Genomic DNA, 26,682 nt, shown 5'->3' with positions numbered 1-26,682 from the left:
CAAGTCACATAATGAGGAGTATTAACCTGTGGCACCCTCCACATCTGGAGCGATTTAGGACCATTCCATTCATATAAACACTGCCAAACAGCAAAACATAATTTACCAGCCAGCCATTAAAATTTAAGCTCTTTGTTTTCCGACCAAAACGCATGGCTTTCGTAAGATATAATTTTTTTAGAAGAATTACAGTAACACACACACACACGCGCGCGTGTACAAAAGCCACCCTCGGCCTCCACCAGCACCACCACGGCCGACGGCACAACGTTGGTTACAGTAATTAGCAAACGTTGGGAAATAAAACGAAAAAAAAAATGCGCGCTGGTTTACACAGCGAACCGTTCCGGCGGGCGGAGGTGACTCTCGGCTGTAATTGGCATGGGGCCGTGGCCACGGGGCCGTGGCCACGGGTCCGCGGCTGTGATGTTTGTGCGCGCGTGCCTCGCCTCTCTGGGTCACACGTGCAAGCGATTTGCTGACATTAGCCGGAGGTAGCCTGGACCTTTGCTCGCGCTGTCTTGACTGGCGGGCGAAGCGCGGCCGCCACTGCGGTCATTTCCTCCCGAAGCTGCCTTTGTTTGGAGTCTAGAACCCGCCCCCTACCACCCTCCCATCACATTTTCCCTCCGCACCGTTTGTTTTGCTTTCTTGTGTTTCGTAATTGAGTGCAACTGTGGACACAAACGAATATGATTTACGCCTTAATTTCATGGCAATACGAGGAGTGCAGCTGAGCCTAAAATTCATTCCCCGTGTCTATTCAAAAATGTTCCTCACACTCAGGTTTTGCAAAATGATACACGACATTCAGGAATTGCCAACAATCAGAATAATTCATCACTTGTGTTTTTTTCTTTCATGCATTCAGTGTTCGCATACTCAGCTTCGTTGCTGTTTAAATGTTTGTCTTTTATCTACTTAAAATAATCAAAACCGGATTATTCGGATGTGACGTGATTCATTTATTTCTCCAGTAAACATGCGACGCTGGGCCTACGTTGGTATGTGGATGGAACCGTTGGACAAATTGTCGGCGCAACATTGAGATGACAAATCTTGACTTAAAGCTTTCGTGACTGCAGGCATTCATACTCTTTGGGTCTTTCGGTAAAGTCACGTAGATAGAAAAATAATAAAATAAAATAAAATCACGACGTTTCGATCGCAACACAAGCAATCGTCTTCGGGTGAAAAAATACAGCAGGCGGACTGCTGAGGCAGGAAGAAATATAGCTATATTTCACAACACAAGCGATCGTCATCAGGAGGAAAGAGTAATTTTCTCCTGATGACGATCGCTTGTGTTGCGATCGAAACGTCGTCGTTTTTTGTTATTTTCTTTCAACCATCTACGTGACTTTACCGAAAGAGCCAAGAATATGAATTCCTGCAGTCACGAAAGCTTTACGTCAAAAATGTGATAGATCACCATCACCACCTTTTGTTCTTGCGAGCCCTTCGTTTTCAGAATAAAAAACTAATTAAATGTCAAAATATACCCACAACATTCCTTGAAACGCAAGTGATATACGTGTGCGCACAATTCTACCAAACCTTATCATCCAGGTGAGAGAGAATGGAGATGATGTGCCATCAGTCCAAGGGACGCCGATAATCAATAATTATAAGGATACACAATAACATCTGTTTTTCATATATGAATGCAAAAATAATTTGCGTGGAAATATGTACTGTCGATGTTGTATTTTGATAAATATATAACAATCTACAACCTGGACATTGTCTCTGAGTCCCATGATACTTTTAGGAAGCCCCAGCTTGGGATGTTTTGCTGATTCGTTACCGACTTTGTATGTGTGATGTGGAAACTGGACTAACGAGAATAAATCCAGGCACTTTAAGAGATAACACTCAAAAATCCAGATAGACGAGGCAGGATCTCACCTCAGCGCTCATCAAGGTGATACACAAACCACTCCTCCAAAGTGCAGGATGTAATGTGATACAATTATGGAGACATGACCGCTAAACCCACAAAGCATGGACATTTAGATTTCGAATAATGTGAGATGGCGGGTGAGGCAGAATGCGGGTGCAAGCGTCACGACCAGGACTCGGAGGAGGTTCAAGTGTAGTCAGGTGACTTCAGGGACAGCAGCAGCAACACAGGCAGCCGCAGTGAGACCCCCGATTACAGGTCATGGCTAAGCACCTGGCCTCAACCAGCCACTCACTCCACTCCTACCTGTAATTTCCTGCAGCTGATGGCATGAGAATAATTCCCATCCATCTTGCTGCTCGAGTATTATTTCCGACAGATCCAATGGCCGTTGTGTGCTCCTTAGTGGCTCAATAAATCAAACTGAAGCGTACAGTACCGTCGTATTTTTCAACGCTATATTTGCAATGTGTCGGTGTTGCTTAACAAACAGTGTTTGCATTTTCTTAGGCGAATAAAATTCATGCTGCTTCGTTTAAAAATGGCTTTTACGAACTGCACTTCGGCCAGCTTTGTTAAAAATAATTGACGCACTTTATCGTTGTTCACGGTGGTTCATTCCACACACAACACTCCGTGGGCATAACAAGAATGGTCTTAGTTCTTGATGGAGTTTCATAAATGACTTTCACCACATAAACACTGCCCATTACCTGTCAAGGGAAGCTTCAGGCAAAACCAAACATAGTAAATGAATGTCGCACCACCAGCTAATTGAGCTCACGATTTATGAATATGCACAGCCAATGTGGCATGGGTTGCACTCAAAGACGAATAGTTAATATTCTAATTTTTTTTTATGTAAAGTACAACTGGTGGAGCATGATTACACGGGTGATTTATACAAGCCCCGCGTAATAGAACTAAGATCTGCCAGGGCCAATGCATCAACAGCTGCTCCTTCAACCAGACAGGTCATTCATTTACTGTCACCGGCACTCAAGAGCGAGGTGAAACTCGCTTTTGCAAATTAGGATCTGACTTCCGTTAATGCGTTTCCCTATTATTGACGTTGTAATACGGTAATGTAATTAAAATGCTGCTGAAGTATTCAATCCCAGCGGGGAGAAGGGACGAGGCAGTGTCGGGGACGTGACGGATGGCTTCCCAAAGTGGAGTATTGGTTAAATAGACGTGGAACCGGCTCGCTGTCACAACACAACACGAAAGAACTGCACGGGCTGTTAACCATTCGGGTCTTAGTTATAGAACTGTTTCATTCTTTGTTTTCTTCGGTAAAGTCACGTAGGTGGAATTTAAAATAAAAATGAAAACAACTAAATTGATTAAAGTGATTTAATTGACTTGTTTTCATTTTTATTTTTTTATTTCACCTACGTGACTTTAACGACAAAACCAAAGAGTATGGATCCTTGCGGTCACGAAAACTTCAAATCTAGAACTGTTTCATTAGGTCACCATTATTAAATTAAGCCAATTGTTTAATTGTTAAAGAGTTATTTGTTGAGGCCTATAAAGTTCGCCGGGTGTAGTGCCACACTTATGTAATCTGGCATCTTGGAGTACAAGGGTTGGTGCATCAGGTAAATTCGTGAAATTCCCAAACCCACTAATACTGCAAGGTGGCCAGCAGATGGCGATAGAGCAGGAGGGTTAGTGGACCTATCAGTGCGGAATTTTGAGTATTGTCCTCGTGTTTGTGTGAAGATTTTCTCTGCGCTTCTACGTGACCTGGAATGTTTTTGCTTTATTGAAATGTAAAGTTATTGCGATTATTTCGTTTCATTTATTTGTCATATTGGCTGCACACACTGCTGACTGTCAAAGTGTATAAGTTAAACGCAAATACATTTTGGCTACGTAACCCTTATCACGTCCTCAACACTCGTACACTTTGCCACGTACAAACCTCATTGTAAGTAAAGAGCAAGAGGCCGTAGATTTAAGAAAATGCAATGTATTTACTGCTCTACGACTGCCTCACGATCGCAGGACGGGTCTGACGCCCACCCTCATATGTCCAGAATCTTTGCTCTTAGAATCTCGCCTCGTGATTTTGAGTAACAGTTAATGGAAGCAGGGATATGCGGGGTGACTGCTGCCACACAGCCCCCGATGCTGGCTGCAGACTCACAAACATCGCATCCGTCATCGTCCGGGGAAGTGATGATGCCCATTGCCTGCACGCCTCGTTGACCTGCACGCCAGGACGTGGCGTCGGGTTTATTAAATTCATTTTCCTGTGGTTACGTGAATTGGAGAAGAACTCAGCTCTGGAACCCCCATTGTTTGATGTTTTAATGCGACAACCTCATGGGCATAATAGCTGTTGTGCACACATTTGTATTTTATTTTGTAAGCTCTATACACAGACACGGCAGTGTAAGAGCATAAACTGGCGTTGCATTTTTAAGCACATGCCGTGAGCCAGGAAAAGCCACCGGTTTTTTTTTTTACGGAGAGCTTTATACTCCAGTAAAAATGGCACGCTGTCATTACCGTGACGTCTCGCCATCAAACCTCCATACGAAAGTGCAGCTCTGCCAAAACATGCCTGCCGCAACGAAACGAGAAGCGAGTTGAAGACCGTGCCGGTGGTCCCTGGTTCTCGGCGAGCGTGACTGCGAGTGGGTGTGGACGTCCGGGTGCCTCGGCTGCCTATTCATCAGAGAGCGAGGTGGGTCGCGGAGAGAAAGGGGGGGGGGGGTGGTGGGGAAGGGCAGCGGTGTCGTCAAACCAAGAAACATTTATCAGAGCCTTTTCCTGACAAGCAGAGTCACACGGGCACTGGCAGTGACGGAATGGTGGCGGGGAGTGGGGGGGTGGTGGTGGTGGTGGTGGTCGTGGGGAGGGTGTTCCTACTGTGGCAAAAATCCAAAACGACTTCCCGACAGCAGCGGAGGACGCGGCCGCCCTGGCGTGAGCGCCGGCACGCGAGGTGTGACGATCGTGCGCGGCCCTGCGGGACTAGCTGACTCGCCGGCGTCTGCGCACGAGGGTTCCGCCTGCATCGAGTGGCGTCGTTCTGGGCACCGGGGGGTACACTCCGGGCTGATTCCGCGTGCTGTCGCCCGGTTCGAGTGACGGCCCAGGTACGTTACCCCCCTCCCCCCCCTCGCTGCTTATTCCGCGGTGATTGTAACAAGTTGTGCTAATCTGCTCGGTGTGGTGAAAATAATTGGTTGCAATGTGTTTTAAGAAGTATTTTCGTTATATTGTGTTGGGGCGAATTAATTTCCAAACTGAGTAAAACTCAGACATGTGAAAAGCAATCTGAGAGATGCCAGAAATGACATTTAAATTGATAATAATTAGAAAATATGGTATATTACTGAAATTACAACTTCTGGATTGGGAGTTAGTGGTACTTAAGCATTTAAATGTGCCCATCTGGCATAAATGAAACTCCATCCACCAAGTGGTTGCTTCAAGAAGGGCTCATGTCCAATGCTACAAATGAAGATAATGCTCACGCTTGAACTTGGTTGTGTTAAAAAGACGAACTGTTCTCGCTTCTTAACGTTAACATTGGGCAGTGGTTATTGCTGGCTACCGTTGTGGGGGAAGAGGTCTTCCTGGCCAATTAGAGGCATGCAAGAGAGCAGGGTGTCAGGGAAACTGCCCTCCTGGGCAAACATTACTGCAGTCATCAGGCCTCCTTAAATCACCGTGCTTACCGACGCTGGGACAGCAGAGGGAAATTGCAGCAAGCAGTGACGTGTGAACGCTCAACCTTCTCTCTTCAACGCTCGCGCTCATTTATAAATCTTTGCAATCCCCGTCATCATTCTTTTTGCGGGGTAATTTCAAATCGCGGTAACCCACGAGTGGAATCGCAGCGGCGCTCAGTGAAAGGATGCGCGCGGCACCGCAATCCGTGCCGGATATTCGAGAGACACCTCAAACTATCTTCAGACACCAACGTGAATTCGGCAGCCAAGCTAAACCCTTGGCTGGAGCGCGCGCGCGCTCCAATGATGCAGCAGCAGCAGCCGCAGCAGCCGCCACCACCCCCAGCCGACTCCCGCCCACCGACTCCGTGGTTCCACCCCACCAGCCGGCGCCTCCGTTCCGCCGTAAGCAGCCACGTCAAGTGCAATCAGCGCCATGATCCGTGCTGACGAGCCCCATGCCTCTGCGTACGCTCACGGGTGCTAGAGGCGGCTGGGTCGTGGGCCGGGTCGGGTCGCCACCCTCCTGGGGATCAGCGCGTACAGGGAATCGGAGAAGCGGCCGGGGGAACAGGGGAAGCCCTTGCTGACGATCGCACTGGGGGAAAGGTACGTGGGGGGGGGGGGGGTGCTGTGGCGAGGTGGCTTTGCAGAGAGAGACTGAGAGAGATTGTGCGTTTCTTCAAGGGCCGAGTTCTTTAGCTGCGAGTGATGGAGGTGACTGATGTGGAGAAGAGCTGCCGTGGTTAGGTTCTCCATGACAAAGTGGGCTCTCCTCTCTCCAGAACGCGCGGCGATGACCTTTGCATGATAAATAACGGCATGAGAGGCGAGCGCGAGGACGTGTGCACCGTGCAACAGGAATTGTTTTTTTGAAAAATGTAAAATGTGAGCGATTCGTGACACCGGTCGATGGAATGCCGCTGCTGTGACCAAGGCCGCAGAATGCAGAGTTATTAAAAAATAATTGGATCCTCTAAATATTTCATAAAAGTGCAATGAAATATTTATTTCGCTGTTCCCGACAGAATGTTCTTGCTGATGCAATAAAAGCGAGCGTGTGCTTTTTAAACACAAAAAGTGGAAGTATTTTATGAGAGCAATTTACATGGATATGTCATGAAAATTAAATGAGCCTTTCTTCCACCGAACTTCGGAATGCAGAACATACAGAGTTTAAAACGTGGGCTTTCGCGACCAATATCATCCATGTGTTTTTTTTTGGGTGGGGGGGGGGGGTTAGAACGCGATCTAACCCAAAAACACCTCTATTATGAACATAATAGAGGAGCTTTCGTGACTGCAGGAATTACTCTTTGGTTCTTTCAGTAAAGTCACGCATTATTAAATTTATTTTCTTTCTACGTTACTTTACCGAAAGAACCAAAGAGTAGCATACACATATAGTGTTTCAACGCGCACACGTTTCGACACACAAAGTGCACACTCGCGCTAAACCCTGGATATCTGCCTCGGCAGAATAAAATTATAAGCACTTTTATACGTGATCACACAGAATGCAACTCTGACGATCAACGGAATGGTTTTTGAGTTACGCACACTAATGCTGCCTTTGCCGCGTGCAGCCAAACGGGGCATTTAATGCGCGTAATTACGTGATGAGACAATGGACGCGATGTCTTCTAGAACTTTGCCAAACAGAATTCCACTACTTTCCAAATGCACTCGTGTGTTGCACAATAATGTGGCTCATCCAGGCTAAATTGAAGTGGCCTGGTGATGTAACATCATTAAGTTGTAGTTAAAATCGTTCCCGCTCCAGTTCAAGGCACCTGAATAACGGGATGCTGCTGAAAAGTTTTAAACAGACACTGATAATGTAAGCTCCACGCCAGGGCATCAAGTAGCGAATTTGTTCATGGGAATTGTTTTGTTTTATCACCGTTACTTAGCACAGGCACAAAGGCCCAAAATGCCAAGTGGCTAGCAACAAACAGCACACTTCAATGCATAAGGGAATACAGGTAGTCCCCGACTTACGATGGTCCGACTTATGGTATTTCGATCTTACGATGGCGATATCGATATGACAAAATTGTACAATATTTAACAATTCGCGCGGCAGGCAAACGCAGCAGCGTACGAGGTACGATACTGTACGTTGGGACGCTGCCGGGATGTACTGTACGCATATAGTTTATACAGTACGGTACTGTAAATTGCTCTGTTTTGCTAAATTATCACCATTCTTTAAGACTCCTGGGTAGGCTAGGCCATTTTCGACTTACGATATTTTCGACTTACGATGGGGTCGTCGTAACGCATCTCCCTCGTAAGTCGGGGACTACCTGTACGTGTATTGAATTGACCAAGATTATGAGCAACTTAGGAAGCGAAACGATGCGAGGGAATTCCGAAGTGGAGCAGTGCGAAGGAAAAAAAGAAAAACGAGAAGTGGTTGTGACCTGCAGGGCAATGGTTGAACAAATCTTGGATGTGAAGTTTTGTCAGTAACCAGGAAAAGAGCGGACACGTGCTAACGGGAACACGGTTTCGGGATGGCTGGTAGTAGGCAGCGAAAAGGAATTTAGGTAAGCAGGATATGTTCTCTGTCTGTGTGCTATCATCGCAACCAATCATGTTCACTTGAACCCAAATAATCCTCACCTGATGTTATCTGCCGTTAGCAGCTCGGATTCCCTTTCAAATGCGGTACATGACCCGTCACCATGGGCTTGATGCACAAGACTACGTTAGAATATCAGCGGGAAGGCGCGGGCTTTTCACACCCACACTACCACTGGACTTTACATTTGCAAGACTTGTCTCGAATGCGTATACGTGCATGTGCCTGCGAACCATTTCGATAGCAAGGGAAAGGTTAAAGGTGCAGCCCTGAAATAGTTTTCTCATTCCACTGCTGGCAGAAGGGCCTCCACTCGGGAGAGCGTTAGAAAGCCCATCTCGAGGGTATTTGGCCTACTCTTTCACACTGGCCAGACGACTTGGAAGTGGTGGAAGTACCGATACTTTACCCCACCACACGCCGCCTGCCGATAAACTAGCCATGGAGTATTCATTTATATATCTGGATGGACAGGGTGGGAGGCGTATTTACGTACATTTGCACCATGGGTTCAACTACTGCGCTGGGAAATTTAAATAAAAACTAAACTATTTTTAAATCCTTTATATTAAGTTCGCTTGCTTGCTTGCTTGCGTGCTTGCTTACGACCGTGCAAATCTTTCGGTCGTTTTTTAACCCACTTCCCGTGATCCAATCGAGCTGACATTTTGCACACAGACTCGTTGTGCGAGACAATTAATGTTCGTGAAATTTTTTTTCCAAAATTTTACACTGTTTAGAGGAAAACAAATTAAATATTTAATTACCAATTGCTTAATACTGGCAGACAATCATCTGACCCATAGGTGGCAGCCATCTCAAGCCAGAGGATGAGAGGACTCTAGCCGCCACGCATATAAAGGATTTATAGTGAAAAACTTTGTTTTTACGGGTTATACTTATTATTTTACCGGGTAAGACCTACTGAGCTATAGAATTCTTTTTCAGGAGCGACCTGGCCACAAATAATAGCTCAACTAAATGGTTTATCATTCGGAAATATATAGCATGTGGAGGGAAAACCAGAGGATCTGGAGAAAAATCCATGCGACACAGGGAGAGAGAACATGCAAAGTAAAAATATACAGGCCTCAGAGTCGGGATCGAACCCATGTACTCCTGTATACCAGGTGAGGTAGTTAACATCTCACCACCGTGGCGAACTGAAGATCTCTGGATTATTTACATGTTACGATGCACTCAATATGAATAAACTACATCAACATATCTTTGAAAAAAACTCAAGCCGATGAACAATATAAATCAAATAGTCAGGGTTTAAGAAAAACTAACGGAAAGTTTTCAAATATGTGATCACGCACGAATATAGTTCTCGATTAAAATAAAAAAATGTATCAATATTTAGATGTATTAAAAAAAATTCGTTTAGTAATTCACGCAGTTCATGTTTCAATGCACTTTCATGTGCTATCTTTATATATGAGACCCTATTTAGGAATGGATACAGCACAGTGATCATTACCGCCAATGGAGTTCTTATTAGAGATAAAAGCTGAAGGTAAAAGTCCAGCTCCACAATGTATTTCTAATGCCACTGTTGGTTTAAGTGCTGGGATAGTAGGCAGGGTTTGATTCATGATGCTGATTGCAGATCTTACATTGGTGGAAATAAGGTGCAATAATGCTGGGCCAGATGAGTTTAGGTGAAGTTTTGATCGACCTATCGAGAGACTAACCCTCCGCCATCAGAATGTGCAATTTCCAGCAATGACTCAGGGCCACGAATGGAGATGATAACCACAGCACCACTCACTCTTGCTTGAGCAAGGAGACACTCGAGTGAATACACACTCGAGTGTATTCACACACGAGTGTGTATTCACACACGAGTGTGTATTCACACACGAGTGTATTCACACACGAGTTTATTCACACACGAGTGTATTCACATTCGAGTGCATTCACACACGAGTGTGTATTCACACACGAGTGTATTCACACACGAGTGTATTCACACTCGTGTGTGTATTCACACACGAGTGTATTCACACACGAGTGTGTATTCACACTCGTGTGTGAATACACTGGTGTGTGAATACACACACGAGTGTATTCACTGCACACTCAAAGGCAACCATTGACCCCCCCCCCCCCTGGCCCCCTGGCTCCAGCTCCACAGTGAACATACTTCCAGACAAATTCCCTCCTTTAGCTGCTACTCTGTCACGAGTCTCGACCATGAGCCATCATCTCTTCTCGCAATGTGTCCTGCCCAAGCCTACTTACTCTTCTTAACGGTCAATATGTATGCATGTTGAACTTCTTTCACATCGTACGTAACCAGCCGTGCTAATTGTGCGTGAATGTCCTCCTCTGCCTTCCCTTATATATCCAAGCATATCTCCCTGCATGCTTCTTTGCACACTGTTCGGTTTTTATTCAACTTTCGTTTCTTTTTAAACGTCTAACTTTCGTCTTTAGTCACGCTGGTACGTTGCTTTTAATGACTCATTTAAGTTTTCTAACCTGCAAATCATGCACATATATAATTTGCATGAATTAAAAATATTGAATTCTCACAGATTCCACGCATGTACCACGAGCGTATCACTTGGATGTAATTGATAAACTGACGCACGGTTACACGCCCTGCACTCTGCCATTATGCTCAATTAAGATGCTCAGTTGTGGTGTCGGAGGTGCAGATATATTCCTAGGGTCACGAATCCGGACAAACCCGGTTAAAAAATTTATCCGTAAAAACAAAGTGTTTCACTATAAATCCTTTATATGCGTGGCATCGGTTTTATTTTATTTTTCATTTCTGTTTTTTCTTGAGTAAGAGTTTCATTTTTATCACATTGGTATTTTAAATTAAATATGAATTTTTTTTTTCTTTCTAAAAAGTGGACAATTTTGGAATTCTTTTTCACGAAATTTAATTGTCACGCACAACGAGTCTGTGTGCAATATGTCAGCTCGATTGGATCACGGGAAGTGGGTTAAAAAACGACCGAAAGATTTGCACGGTCCTAAGCAAGCAAGCAAGCACGCAAGTGAACTTAATATAAAGGATTTAAAAATGTTTCCGTGCCTGTAAGCATTCCAACTGTGGGACTCATGCAAAGCGGCTGGCTTACACTGAATGAGAGGGCTGACATTAAAACAGCAGAATTCAGCCACGACAGTGGCTTTCTTCACCAATCCATGCAGAACTCGACCAAACCTGTTCCGACTGATCGCTCACTTTTATGTGCGTTTTGAATCGGCCAGGCTATGTGTAGGCTGTCAGAAAGGACGGTCCATTTTTTAGTGGCGCAGTCTTTTTGGGCACACGGCCAGTCCCACGAGTACACGGGTTTTGCAAGTTATGGCTCCCGACTAAAATTCACCGGAGCAAACGTGTCCGAGAAAGTGCGTGCGCACAGAGCGTATTTCTGTAAGTCGGCAGAGAAGAACACTCTCCCCCCCCCCCCCCATGAGGGAACCTGCTAATGTAGGAGGGCTCCCGGGACTGCGGGGACCCCTGAGTGATGCATGCACAAGCTGTTGCTTATACTGGTAGGAACCTCCTGGTTACACCAGCCCACAGGGGATTATTGTGTCCGTCCGTCGTGCAGGGAGGGGCTGGGTGGGGAGGGAGGGGCTGGGTGGGGAGGAGAGGGTGGGGAGGGGCTGAGTGGAGAGGGTGGGGAGGGGCTGGATGGGGAGGGTGGGGCTGGGTGGGGGTGGGAGGGGTGGGGCTGGGTGGGGAGGGGCTGGTCACCCCGTGGTGCCCTTATAAAACTCAACGTTTAACCTACTCACGCCGGCTTGTGCCCGCCCTCACAGACGGGCATATTTTAGGAATACACCACGCCGCCGTTGACCCTGGCCATTGACCGAACAACCCAATGTTCCTACCAGCTCCCTCCGCAGGAATGTGTTTGCCCTCACTTTATAACTTCGAAATAAGGCACATTTTTTCTTTAAAATCGACATCAATCTATACCGTGCAAATACATTTCAAGCAATACACATCTTTGTTGGCTATGTCGACAGCCAGGGCAGGGAATGTTAGCAAGCACACATTAAAGGCTGGCATGGTCCACTAATGGGTGGTGTGGCCGTCACACCAAGCCTGGCTGCATTTGGCTCCACATTTTTTTTTACATTCACGCACCGTGTCGTGCACTCATTTAAGGTGTAGTCGACCTAACGGAGGTCCAGGTGAGTTTCAGATTCCCATTTCCACTCGTATGCACGGTCAGACATCAAGCTCAGGTTACTGGGGTATCAACGCAATGAACGAACCACTACAATACCACGTTGTGCTATCCAATAACGCGGGCACACACATTGACCTGGGCTGTGCCTGGATACATACGTGCCAAGTGTTCGGTGGACTCCAGAGCACTGCGGGGCTCGCTGTACCTTACACTGAACCGAGACGAACGCATCCAGTGTGTGTTTGCGTCATACAGCACAACGTGCTTGGCTGCAGGGGCATCGGCGATATTCGGTGAAAGCTCTGAACACACAAAGATATCACCGCCACCACCGCCACCCCCCTTGCCGCCGCCCACCCAGAGTCGTACATGCAGGCCATTCAAGACGTGCCTTTACCAGAGCAAGCGAGCGGCACATCCCAGGCTGTGTCATAAAACTGTGAAACACGCTCGCTTTGTGAGCAGGGCATTGTCAGCCGTCGAGGTGTTAGCCCATTGGGGGCCGAAGCAGAAATTATTTTTGTCGCCCCCCACCCTCCCTCCATGTCTCTATCCTTCTAATTTAGAAACTCCCAGTGAGATGGCAAAATAGGTATTGACAAGCGATAGGGATGTATCAGGATGAGATCAATTATGGAGAAGTAATAGAGACGAGAGAAGAGAGTTGCAGATGAGACGCCCAGTGCACTTAGAATGATGTCGACGAGGGAGAAATACGTAGTGAGATGAGTGAACAGAGCTGCAGACAAGACAGCCTTTAGAGCCACAACCGTAATTCACTTTGAACGTCAATCAGATTTGTGTAATGTTTATTAGAATAAAAAATCTGAGCTGATACTCCCTTTTACAAAACAATCCGGGCCCCCTTGAGCTATTTGGGGCCATACGCTCTGCTTAGTTTGCTTCGACGTAGCACCGCCACTGACCTCCAGGCCAAGATCGAAGCTCCCCCCCCCCCCACCACATTTCTGGAGTCTGTTCACACCTCTGGCAAACAATCGCTTGCACAAATGGTAGTGAGCCGGTGTTAAAGTTTGCAAGTCCATAAAACAGGGCTGTTAAATTTGCAAAACTGCACACAACCTGGCCATGCGCTGTTTGGGAACCAGTGGGAATGAGTGTTGCGTTATGTGTCGTTGGGTTTTACGTGTGCTGGGAGTAGCCACCAAGGGATTCAATGTTGGAGCCACTGCGCTCTGCAGATTAATCATCTTCCAATGCTCCTCTTGACAACCCTGCGTTTATTGATTTCTTCTGCACCAATTTTCTTCTTTTGAATTGAGCAGTTAAATGTAATAACAACTAAGATGTGTTTACGCTCATGTTAATTTAAATTACCCAACGTATCTGTGACCCGCTGCTGTTGGGGATCAGGGCAATTTACGTTGTGTCCCGGGATAAAATGAAAAGTCACTAACCCATTAGTAAGAGTCCCACAGGGCTTTAGAGACAATGCTGATTGGACACTCCTGATCATGTGACTCAAACGCTCAAAGCACCTTCTGAGCCACCTCTACTCGCTCGCCAGTCCTCCTCGTGGGCTTTTGGTGAAGATCACGAGGGGGAGAGTCCTTTGCTGGATAAAGAGGCCAGCATCAAACGCAGGCTACGAATGCAATGGTTCATTAAACCTGACGCTGCGGTGATCGATGCTCTTTCACCATCATGTAAAATCTCCAATTAGTTCCCTCACCTCCGATTGGCGCAATTGGCTACGTACGGTGAAAAAAAAATCAACGCGTAAAGGATGAAGGTGAAGCCGTGCAATTTCTTGCAGCACGACCTCTCCACTACGTGGAGCTCAGGAGATCTCCCCTGATTGGGGTATTTGGCCTGCTCGCCTAAAACTGGGGAGACGTCTTGATAGAGGTGGGAGTTCCCACACTTTACCCTAGCTCATACGACCTGTCGATCGATTGTTGGGTGAACAGAGCCGGAGAGGGGGGGGGATGTTTAGAAAAAACGTCCCCATTGTTTCAACTGCCGCGCCAGGAGGGCACGGGCGTCAAATGGGTGAGAGAGATGGTGGAGAGTGCTTACTGGTGGTGGTGCCAGGTGGACAGACCTGCGATGGAGTTGGCAAGGACCACTCTTTCCAGGAAGGATTTGCGCGGCGAGCATATGTGCTTACAATCTGGGTCGTGCACATGCAGAGGAAGCCACCCCTAATCACTTCGTGAAACTATGTTCATCCTATGCTATCCTTTAACCAAGGCCATCGCATCTCTCTGGGATTTGAGCGTGCAGGTGCTAATGGTGAAACAGACAACTTCTAATCTACAAAGCTGAAACTGTGAAAAAATTAAACGCTTCTGCTTTCTTTCTTTGCTGAAAATTAACTTAGCCAAATGTGTTAGTATTGTGCTATGCATCATTAATCAGTTTAAGGGGACAGAAAGTGCAATGTTTTCATGACGTGCTCTCGCACGTGTTCTTTTTTCAATGCCGTTGAGATCATCAGCCTGAAAAATATGCGTCTTAGTTGAATTGTTATGTTTTGTTTTTTTCCCAGGGTCAAACTTCCCTGAGCTCAAATTACAAAGATCTTTCCTGTCTGTAAAGGGGGGGGGGGGGGGGGAAGAGGCTCATTACCAAACGCTTCCGACTCACATTTCTGGGCGTCAAACGGAAGGCAGCGGGTTATGCGCTCCCCTTAGTTGATGGACATTTGAAGGAGGCACATCGCGTTGCGACTCTTCAACTTGAAGCCATCGGTGGAATCGCTGATGCGCCCCGGGGTGCGACGGCGTAAGGCGTATCGAGCAGCACGAGTTATGTGCTTGTAACTAGCCTGCTGTGTGATTACAGATTGATCCGATAGAGCGCGCGTGTTTGGGAGCATCGATCTGTACAAGTTTATAAATTAAAAGGTAGCAGGGAAAATCATTGCCGCTCAAATTAGAAGTGAAAATTGAAATTAATTTGGCCATCGATTCGGCAAACAAATCTTGGTCTGGTTACTAAAATATTGAGTGCTTATTAGCACGGCATTGCTGAGGTGCCTGTGTGCGTATCGATGGTGCTAAGATAACCACAGCAGGAATTCACTTGCTCCTGGAGCGATGCAGGGCAGTATACACTCTCAATTCACACATTTGGGAAGGTCCCTCCCATGGCTTTGCTCGAAGCAAAGAGTGAAACGAGCTTAAGCCAAACGCGCGCGTCTGTTATTGTTGAAACTGTCGAGGTAGCCACAGCGTTACTTGATGTATGGGCTGAATTAAACCCCAAGCCAAAGACGTGATTTGTTGATGCGTTAGTAAACTGTGCATTATTTTTAATTCAGATCGTTAACGTTTCCAGCTCTTTTGCCCAAAGGGTAATTTATCTTTTTTGCTTTCTCTATTTGTGTGTCCCTTTTCTCAGCACGGCGGCTTCAGTGAAAGGCCGCACAAAGGGGTTAATAATTTATGGCACGGATACAGCACGCTTAACCCTGCCTATTATCTCTGGGCCATTAGGACCCCGGAGTGATTGAGCGGCTGGGAGCCTGCGCACCCCAGCAAGGGTCGGAGGTCGCAGAGAGCGGCTTGGAGTCAACGGGGGATCCCCTTCGCAGCGAGCGAGCACCGTCGAGGAGGGGGACAGGAGCTCACGACCCGCCGTCTTACAGGGGTCAGGCGACCCGGGCTCCAACGCAGCACGGGCAGCTCCATCGCTTTGCCCAGCGGCCCCAGACGCCGACGCCGCCGCCTCCGCCACCTCCCAGCTGACTGACGGAGCAACTGGGTCGCGTCCGCAGGGCAAGAGGGCTGGGGGAGGTCGACTTGGGACTGCGATGAGAAATGGAATGAAATGCCCTGGCAAATGAACTGACGCGTGCGGGGGAAGTGGTGCAGCAAGCGGAACCTTAAGCAATAGAGGATTCGCTCGCTTCTTGCCTGCATAATCGATAGAGCTTGTGCAAAGATAAACACGATTCCCCCCCTTCGGCTTGGCAACTCAAACGAACAAGCGTGGGATTTCTCGGAGCCGGGATGTGCAGACGGAGTTGATCGCATTTGGAAAGTGCACCCTCAGCAGAGCTGTTGCGGGAAACTGTGGATTTATTCCGAAGTTGGAGGTGAGCCACATCATTTCAACACGGACAGTTCTCAATCCAAAAAACTGTGCGGAAGCCTGATGCACCAATCTCCTCAGCAATTGTACGCTAGATTGCAAGTGACCCTATTGAGAAAAATGTTTTGATTTCCTTTCAAGATATTGTACACGTGCATGGTTAATACATTAATCTACACAACAACAACACAAATACTATATTCAAACACGCTCCAGGCTAAATAAAAATCACGTAAAATATTATGTTGAAACGGAGGTGACGTATGAACGTTCTGAGTGGGGGGGAATTCTAGCTTTTATATACCGCGCGTGGCAGCCACAAAAGAGCCATCGTTCTATTTACCACATGGCATAGAGTACAGTACTCCACGTATAAACAAGACACAATAAACCACTACTCCACATATTAAAATCACCATTACCATTTGATATGGTAGGGTGGTAATGAAAGTAGCCTCATGAAATGTGGAATTAAGCGTTTTAAATGAAATAGGCTTCAATGTGTAAACGTAGCCCCAGTTGGTCTGTTAAACTGTAAGAGAGATTTCATAGCGATACTTTCAGCAGCACTCGAGAGCTCGAGAGCAATGTGTACATGAGTGGTCACTGGGATATAGAGTATCTTGAGACATCGTTAACTTTGACTTTACACAGTGTCATTTTACTATTGAGTTTGCATCTTCATTTTATACGATGAAAATCAACGTAACTGTTACAAATGAATGTAGCTCATTGCCACGGTGACCAGACAAACTCCCAAAGTGAACAAACTCGCACCAAACCCACACTGAAATGCTTAGGCACAGATCTCTATCCCACCTCAACTCTCAATTCTCCACCAGCGGCCAGGCAGCTCACATATCAGCCGTTTCTTAACCCTGCCCAGGTTACGGCAGGGATCGGCTGTGGGCACTCAACCAAACCTTCATTTCTCACGGAATATTCTCCAGGTTGCTGGTAGGCCGGAGTAGGTGGTACATGACCAGTAGCTAGAGCCCCTTAGCACGAATTACTAGATGTCATGTGCCACGTGGCCAAAATATTTTTTGCGGGTCACTGACCCCGGACAGACCTGGCTAAAACGAGGCTCTCTGCGGGGACCCCCCCCCCCCCCCCCCTACTCGTGCGTGCGATCAGACCTCGGGCATGGCCAGCGCTGGAGGAGTTGGCGCCAAGGGCACCGTCGGCGGAGGCTCGTGCTCCAGCCCCGGCGCCGGCGGTCCCCTCTGCGGCTACCCAGTCCCCGTGCCGTACCCCTTCCTGTTCCCCGGCGCCGGCTCTGGTTTCCCGGGAAACTTCGCGCCGCCGCTCAACGGGCACCACTACCACCACCACCACCAGCAGCAGCAGCAACAGCAGCAGCAGGCCCACCACAGGGCGCCGTCGCATCCGCAGCACCCGGCGGCAGCAGCGGCACTGCCCCCGCCACTACCGCTGGGCTACAGCACCACCTCCTCCTCGCCCAGCAGTGAGTGTGTGCCTCCGTGACGCGTGGAGGGTTAGTGGATCGTTGTTGAGATGGAGGGAGGGGGCATTGTAGTGTGTCCACGACAGATGCCCGCACAACTATCAGGTTTCTATAGGTGGCAGTACGGCTAGCCAGTGAGTTTTATTGACCCGTCGTTGTTGTGAGATTCCAAGGTTATTTCGTTTAAGCAGGTAGGGGACTCGTGAGATCACGAGTCTAATTTAGCAAGAGTGACCTGGGGCATTCGACTGCCAGTAGGTGGCGATAATTGCTATGTATAATCCCTGACGCCGGCACACAATGGCCGAATCTTGCGAGTGATTCAGAGTAACATGTTCTGTAAAGCAAACGGCGCATGTTATTACGCTTTGTTACACCCTCGGTATTAATCAGAGCGGCCGGTGAATGCAAACTACACTACCGCTGGGCCACATCACCGTCACAGTTATCCTCTCGTAAGGGTTGGTTGGTTCGCTCTGGTCAAAAGTGGAAATCCTGAAGGTGGTGGTCAAATATTCCAAGGAGAAATGTCGTGAAAAAAGTCTGAAAAATATTCTCGGTCAATTAATTATATTGATATTGCTGAGATCGCCTGCAGACCTGCAATTGAACGCCTGCTCAAGTTTGTGAAATTTTAAACATAAAACTTGGGCCGAAAAGTGCTTTTGTTTATCCTCAACGGAGACAAATCTCTGCAGCATAGTGTGGAACAAATATCTGATTTATAATTCATGGTGGGGTAAGTATGTTTTTCCCCCCACATTAAGTAACAAGTCGTAAGCTATCACTACACGGGCGATACATTAATTAATCACTACCATGCCGTCATAACATAGCATCCAACGCACAAGCACGTGATAATTGCAGAGATATGTTGTATTCACAGGTTCTACCTAAATGAATATAATTTACAGTGTATTTTCAAATTGCCATAGGCAGATCCCTTTTAAACAACAATGCGTATATGATGACGATTGCTCAACAGTATTTGAGTGCATTTTGTTTGTGCATAATGAGTCAGCAACAAACGATTAATCTCTTGGCTTAAATATTTAACCTTGTTATTTAAATCACATTTTCTAAGAACATAAGTTTCCGAGAGCCTTCACCTCAGTTAATCAGCTTAATGTGCTTTCGCACCCGGGTCCGTGTGCTTTGGTTAATAACTCTACCAGCACGCAAGGTAAAACCTTCATTACCCTCACTTGCAAATTAAGAAAAGTACAAACTGGACTACGTGATACTCCTTGGTTATTTCGGTAAAGTCACGTAGGTATAAAATAACACTCCCCTCCCCCTAACCCCCTCCCTTCACCCTCCCCCTCTCTTACCTATATAACCTCTTACCACGGCATTTCTCTCCCACTTCAGCAAAACAAATTCTTGCTGTGGTTTTCCCACCTGATGATAATTGCTTGTGTTGCGATCGAAACGTCGTGATTTAATTTATTTTATTTTCTACCTACGTGACTTTACCGAAAGAACCAAAGAGTATGGATCCCTGCAGTCACGAAAACTTCAAATCTAGATTGGACTACGTGATAATTATCAATCGGCATGAATAAAAAAGTACCGAACGCTGTTGCGTTACGCCGTGGCAGAACACCCACATGTCTTGAGGTTTGAGTCCAAATCTTGGATGGGGGGTCGACTCAGCCCCACTTTGAGGGAAATTTTCGGATGCAATGGTGCCCAGTGTAGGAATGTGGAATTTCTACCCATGGCTGAGGATGAAGAGTGGGATGAGCACCGCTGGCATGAGAACGACGACACTGTGAATATTTATCAAACGCAGTCTTTCACATATATACACACACACACACCGCGTGTATGCCGGACTTTGTTTTGCTTTGCCTTTGTAATTTTTTCGACCCAGGTCACTCTTCCAAATTAGACTCATCCTTGGTCTGTTGAGTTCTCACCTGGTTAAACAAAATAAACTTGATTTGAACATGCGCACGGTTACAACACGCCTGCTAATCATTGGCTGGTGCTCTATCCTCGAGTTGAGCACGAGGCACATTGCGTCCCATCCTGTGACTCGCTCGCCGTTGGCTAGCGTGGAACTGCCTGTGCTCACCGCGGCACTTTCAAGCCCCCCCCCCCAATGAATTAGTGATGAGAGCTGGGAAGGTGCCCAGCCTCCAAGTCACGCAACAACGCAACAAATAAAACGGCCCAACAATAAATGTTTCATACACAAAGGGGACCGGGGGTGGTGCGGTGAGCGTTCCCTTTTGGAGTAACGCTCGTCTCTACACGTAGAGAATAATAATGGGCCTGCCAGCACATCTCCCGCAGGTACACGCTGGCATGCCTTGGCTACAGGCGCTCGTTTTAAAGCAGTGCTTAAAACATATATGCATTTTTATTTATAAGATGAGTGCCAGTGTCTTTTCAGTCCTCAATCCCTCCATTAAAATACTGTACTGTATATTTAATGGTTATGTATAATTTGGGCTGATTTAATGTTATGCATCCTCACACTAACTGAAATATATCAATTTCTATATTTTATACTTATTCTGGAAATCTTCGTAAAATCTCACGGATCGTTTTCAGGAGGGTCTTGCTTGAGATGTTTGGCCAATTCCCTTTTGAGCTTTTTTTTTTATTCAGTGTCTGAATAAATCTGAGTACGTACATGGAGAAAGCTCACGGGAAGAACATTCAAAGTATGCACGTGTGCCATCAGTCGGCTTGGTGTCACCTGGCTCAATACTTCTCACGAAGCGACACGGCAAATGATGCCGCGCTGAAAAATGAAACAACTAATTTGACAATTACCAGCTGTGTGATATGTGAACTGCCTGCAGCCTAATCAGTGGGCAATAAACGTCAGGAGTGGGACTCCAAGAGGAATGACGCCCCCCAAGTCCCTGGGGAGCCCCAGCCTGGGCCTAGTGCGTTGTGCTGTGTGGGACGCCCATTGATTTAGCAGTATGGGAGCAGTGCACATTGGCCATCACTGATTACAGGCAAAGTAAACGCGGCTAGCTTGGTGGTGTCCCGTCTGGCGGCATCCTGTTTGTCTGCGGGGCTAAACATTGGGTTAACAGCCACGCACTCCACCGCCCCCCCCCCCCCCCCCCCTTGGCGTGACCCTCATCTACCTACGGGCGTTGCCATTTCTATCTTAGCGAGGCGTCTCTTTGGGAGCTCAGGGTTGTTTGCAGACTGTCGAGTGTTCCGGTAAATATGATTTCAAATGTATGAACTATGTTGTTGGTGAGGGCATTTGGCCATTGAACTGTATTTTCAGGCACAGTGTAGCAAACTCGAATCGCAATGCTCTACACCGCGACCCAAAAGCCGTTGATTTCATTGCTGGGATGAGCATCAGCTTGACAGATAAAGTACGAATTAGATAAAGATGAAATTAGAACAGTTAATCACATGAGACTGCCGCACCATGCGCTCATTAGAGACACATTGGAAACATTAATGTGGGAAGAGCTGACATTTCTGCCTTTATCAGTCATTCTGGAATGATAGAAGCCGACTTCCTTTAGCGTTCCACATTTACATCATAAGATCACACACACACACACAGCTACCCCACAGCTCTATGCAAACTTTACACGTGTAGCCATGCACACACAAAGTGATATTTGTCTACTATAATAAGAGGAAGTGAAATATGTTTCATAAAAGGGGCTGTAAATGTACACGAGGGCACAGGCGCAGCCCGTGAAGGAATTAAGCCCCCCCAATTTCCACGGAGTGCAGCAGGAGGCGCGGATAACAAGTCCCAGCGAGGCTTTCAATTTCAAGCCGGTGATCACACACCACAAGATATGTGCTGGGAGACAGATGAATGATGGCTCTGTTTGGGCATTGTGTTTAAATCGGGCTAAACGCTTTAAAAAGGGACCTAATGCATTAGTTTGCACTTTGAGAATATTCAATATGAACCTATAAAAGAAACGCGCGGAGTGTGGCAAGCTAATACAATTAAGCGTAATCACAGTGTGTATATTACATTGAACGAAGCGCGTTCCTTTCTGGTGAGCAGTGGAAAAGCTGGTGGCTGCTCTGCCAATGATTTGCATGATTTCAGGTTTTTTAATGACACTGGCGAAACGGCGTAGAAAGTTTTGACAACAAATATATTTTTGATTACTTTATTTCCCTTAAGCATGCTGCATCACCAAACTAAGCAGACCCTTTATATGGCCAGAGCAGTTATATTCTGCAGTCGCAATGCAGACAAACTTCCTATTTCTGTAATGTGTAAAGCAACACAAATTTAAGTGTTTAGAGGACATTTGTAAGGTGAGCAAAACGAGCGAAGTGCATTTAAGTTTTGTTTTTGTAAATCGGTTTCCGTTGCTAATTGCAGCTGTTCCGCAAGCGGAAAGCAGCCCCGTTTTTTTTGAACGCTTCAATTAACCAACATTAAGCGTTGCACTTCGCTTTAAAAAAAGAGATGGCACCGCGATATCCACGCTTGGTCCTAGGGAGCTCCTAATAGCCTCGTTTAGAGCGAATAAAACAGCAATTGAACCTGGACAAAAGAGGGAGCAGCCATTAACTTGCCAGCTGCAGCAGTTTGCTTTCAAGCGCTTTTGCTCCCTTCCTTGCGCCGTTATTTATGCCTGGGCTGTAAATTTCGGGTCTGTTTGTCCCCTCTTGGAGACAGAGTGAGCAGCAGAGGGGTGGAGCTATGCTTCCCGTGCTCTACAGGGTGTATTGGGAGCGGCGGTGGCGGTATTTGTCAGTGATCTGTCCGCCGCGTGGCAGAGTTGCGTTTGTTGGGGCAGGATTTATTACGGCAGAGACAATAATGGTGATTAACCACTTACAAGCCGATGATCTTTGACACACTCAATCTTTTGGCGTAGAAAACCGGCCGTTGCACAGAACTGGAGTGCAACCACAACCCCTCATGAGCCACCAAACAGATCCCGTTCGCGGGCACGTTATGGCAATTTTCCAGCGGTTCTCTTGAAAATGGTGTCTATAATAATACAACTGGGTTTTTACAAAATATGTAGGTATGTATGTTGAACTCCTTTTTGCGGCGTACATAGGCAACTGTGCTAATCGGAGGTGCGGGGGAAGGACAACAAACTAACCACTAAAAAGCAATTCTAAAGAAACTAGTTTTCAATCTAGATTTAAAAGTGCATAGTGCCAGTGACTTCCTAATATCAGAAGAGCGTTCCAGACGGCCACAGAAGCGCAACTGAAAGCGCGCGATGCAGTGACCGTCTTTGATGCAACTACATCACACAGCGATGCGTAATGCACAAACACGGAGGAGCCCATGATAAAATGTTTTTTAGCCAATTTTGGACGAGTGTTCATACACGTGGGAAGAAACCGGAGCGCCTGGAGAAAACACACCCGCTTGAGGGAGACACACTCCCTCCCATAGGAATGGAAAGGGTGGAGTAGAGGCCGACCGAAACTGAATTTCTGGTTTCGGCCGAAATCGAAGCTGAAACAGAAAATGTAACTACACTTTTGGCCGAAACCGAAGCCGAAAGTTAAAAACTGACTTTTGGCCGAAACCGAAACTATGCCGAAAGAGACCATTTGCTAACTTTCGGCGCCGAAACCGAATTTCGGTCGGCCTCTAGAGTGTAGATTAGTACACTTCTTGATGTTTCCGCCTTCCCCTGGCGAGCCAGGGTATGGTACCATCGATACCCACGCGAAGGTTTTTTTTTTTACAACATTTTGTTTGATCCACCACGGTGCTGGATGACAGGCATTAGACTCCGTTCACCCTTGACTACCATTAGTCTTCCTTTGGCCTTGCTGCACCAGAGATGTTTAGAAGCTGCCTCCTGCCTTGCAGGGAGACACCCGTGCCAGTGGCTTTTGTTCTTCTCTGACGAGTCACACATCGGGCTTGCAGACACCCACCCTATCGCGGCTCCACACCTGGCCACGAAGCCTTCATTTGCTGCCGACGTCCGAAAGCACGGGGGGTGTTGTCGTGTGGCTCTTGTGTCATCAGGGAGGCACCGAGAGTAGGGGGGCTATGCTCAAATGGGGAGGGGGTGTGACTTTCAAGCATCCCACAAACAACGGTTTAATAAGAAAACAGGGTTGGAAATTCCAAGAACGCCATAGTCGCACACAAATGCCAAGACGTCCCTAGCGGCCCAGGGCAGGTTCATATATCACTCGCCAATGATGTTAACCATGGTCAGGAACCAAATTTAGTTGGTCAGTTGTGAAAGACGGTGCGCTAAAACACTATAAATGTAGCCCAAAGACAAACATCCACGTAAATAGTCTTAACAGACTGCTGGGGCAAGTGCTGTTAGCGAGTAGCGCCTATGAAGGCCATATACCCATACACGCACAGTGGCACATTCACACCACGTACACATACACTCGTATATATCCATCTCAGCCTCATCAATTCTGAGTAAAGTTGTCAGTTTAGCGAATACGCTTAAGGGAGTTGCTCACATCGGGCTGGTGCCAAATTAAAGCTTTCTTTCTATTCGCCAATGAGCAGCAGAAGAAGAGCGGCACAAGCCCCGAGTGGGTCCTTAGCTGACTGTTGAGATGCTTGCTTTGTGGCCCAGCACTTTAGTCGTGCGCATGAGACGTCCGACATGCAAGGCAAGACAGTAGAAGTTAGCGCAGCAAGTAACCATATTTTGAGTGCTGTTCCTACACGGGCACGTGCTTGCTCTGGTTAATCTGGTTTTTGACGATCTGCAATAATATTCAATAAGGAATTCGCCAAACAGGTAAAGCAGAACTCCTCCTTACAAAGCGTCTTGAGACTAAGTGAAGCTTTCCAGGATATAGGAAAGCATTATTATTATTATCGCTGTAACTCAATTGCAGCGTGTGCTGTCGATATCAAGCAAAGTTTTGACGGCAATGACGTAAATTTTGACAGTGCCATATGGATAACGTCATGAGTGAAGCCTTAAACCGATGCTCCACCATACTCTTGAATTACAGGCTGATAAGACAGCTGCTCTTGTGTAGTTACGCGCAGATATTGCCGCTCGCAAGGCTCCGGAGACTCTGTAAGGAAATCTGCACTGTCCATTAAAAATGCATGTCTCACTTTATTACAAGCCACTCATTTTAAACTATACATCATCCCTCCGCAAATTGGATATAAGCTTTAGCCTTTACCACATTAGGCAATGGAGATAAATTATGGAGTACCTTGTGTACGAATTACTCGCCGATAAGCTCTCCAGGAGCGATAAGATGCCGGGAGTAATCGTGTGCGTGGCTACAAAGAGAAAAAAAAAACATTTCCTTATGGGATACGAAAAAACATGCGAATGCACAAACACATTCATACGCCAGTTTAACACGTAGGCTTTCGCGACCAATATTATTCATAATCAACGTTTTTGGGTTTAGATCGCGTTATTTATAAATGTGTCGTAACCCTCCACCACCCGACACGGCCAATCAGTAAAAAAGTGTCACGTTGACAAAGGACAAATAGTTCACTGCTTTAGCCCACCGGTGTGTTGAAGCGTGAAACCACAACATTTACAATTTGAGTACGACGTTTCGCTAGTAATTGCATCCAGCATCATCGGGCAATTCACCAGCGAAACGTCGTACTCAAATTGTAAATGTTGTGGTTTCACGCTTCAACACACCGGTGGGCTAAAGCAGTGAACTATTTGTCCTTTGATAATTGGTTCTTTACCCTTCTATCTGGCAACAAAACTGACACCTTTTTGCAAGGAGTCATGTTTGCATAGACCGCAATACCTGCAGTCATAATACAAACAAAAGAACATAACTCTGATAATGTGCACTGTCCTTGAAGTTGATTGGTCCACACCCGAGACAGCTTTCCTTCGAGCCTAGTCTCATATGGGTTGGACCAGATGACGCCAAAAGGCGCACAACTCAAGGACAATGCACCATCAGAGTATGAGAGCTCGGGGCAAGCATCTACACTATGGGGACCTCATTTGCCAGTAAAAATATGATAATTGGTTCTTTACCCTTCTATCTGGCAACAAAACTGACACCTTTTTGCAAGGAGTCATGTTTGCATAGACCGCAATACCTGCAGTCATAATACAAACAAAAGAACATAACTCTGATAATGTGCACTGTCCTTGAAGTTGATTGGTTCCACACCCGAGACAGCTTTCCTTCGAGCCTAGTCTCATATGGGTTGGACCAGATGACGCCAAAAGGCGCACAACTCAAGGACAATGCACCATCAGAGTTTGAGAGCTCGGGGCAAGCATCTACACTATGGGGACCTCATTTGCCAGTAAAAATATGATAATTGGTTCTTTACCCTTCTATCTGGCAACAAAACTGACACCTTTTTGCAAGGAGTCATGTTTGCATAGACCGCAATACCTGCAGTCATAATACAAACAAAAGAACATAACTCTGATAATGTGCACTGTCCTTGGAGTTGATTGGTCCACACCCGAGACAGCTTTCCTTCGAGCCTAGTCTCATATGGGTTGGACCAGATGACGCCAAAAGGCGCACAACTCAAGGACAATGCACCATCAGAGTATGAGAGCTCGGGGCAAGCATCTACACTATGGGGACCTCATTTGCCAGTAAAAATATGATAATTGGTTCTTTACCCTTCTATCTGGCAACAAAACTGACACCTTTTTGCAAGGAGTCATGTTTGCATAGACCGCAATACCTGCAGTCATAATACAAACAAAAGAACATAACTCTGATAATGTGCACTGTCCTTGAAGTTGATTGGTCCACACCCGAGACAGCTTTCATTCGAGCCTAGTCTCATATGGGTTGGACCAGATGACGCCAAAAGGCGCACAACTCAAGGACAATGCACCATCAGAGTATGAGAGCTC

At 46.7% G+C, this 26,682-nt stretch overlaps 1 protein-coding gene across 1 annotated transcript in view; it reads left to right on the top strand.

Moving 5' to 3' along the window:
* The first annotated feature begins 4,593 nt into the window (after window positions 1–4,593).
* Window positions 4,594–26,682, top strand: part of LOC133345045 (retinoic acid receptor beta-like) — a 75,994-nt gene continuing 53,905 nt past the window's right edge. The window contains 3 exon segments of the mRNA XM_061555436.1: window positions 4,594–5,016; window positions 15,813–16,414; window positions 17,548–17,878. Coding sequence (XP_061411420.1) covers window positions 17,557–17,878 — 322 coding nt within the window. The 5' untranslated portion in view covers window positions 4,594–5,016; window positions 15,813–16,414; window positions 17,548–17,556.

The sequence above is a fragment of the Lethenteron reissneri genome, chromosome 21 (genome assembly GCF_015708825.2).
Source record: "Lethenteron reissneri isolate LAM-NWPU_2019-01 chromosome 21, ASM1570882v1, whole genome shotgun sequence".
Taxonomy (NCBI): Eukaryota; Metazoa; Chordata; class Hyperoartia; order Petromyzontiformes; family Petromyzontidae; genus Lethenteron; species Lethenteron reissneri.
Note: the sequence above shows the minus strand (reverse complement) of the source record. Positions and strands in the feature narration are given on the sequence as shown.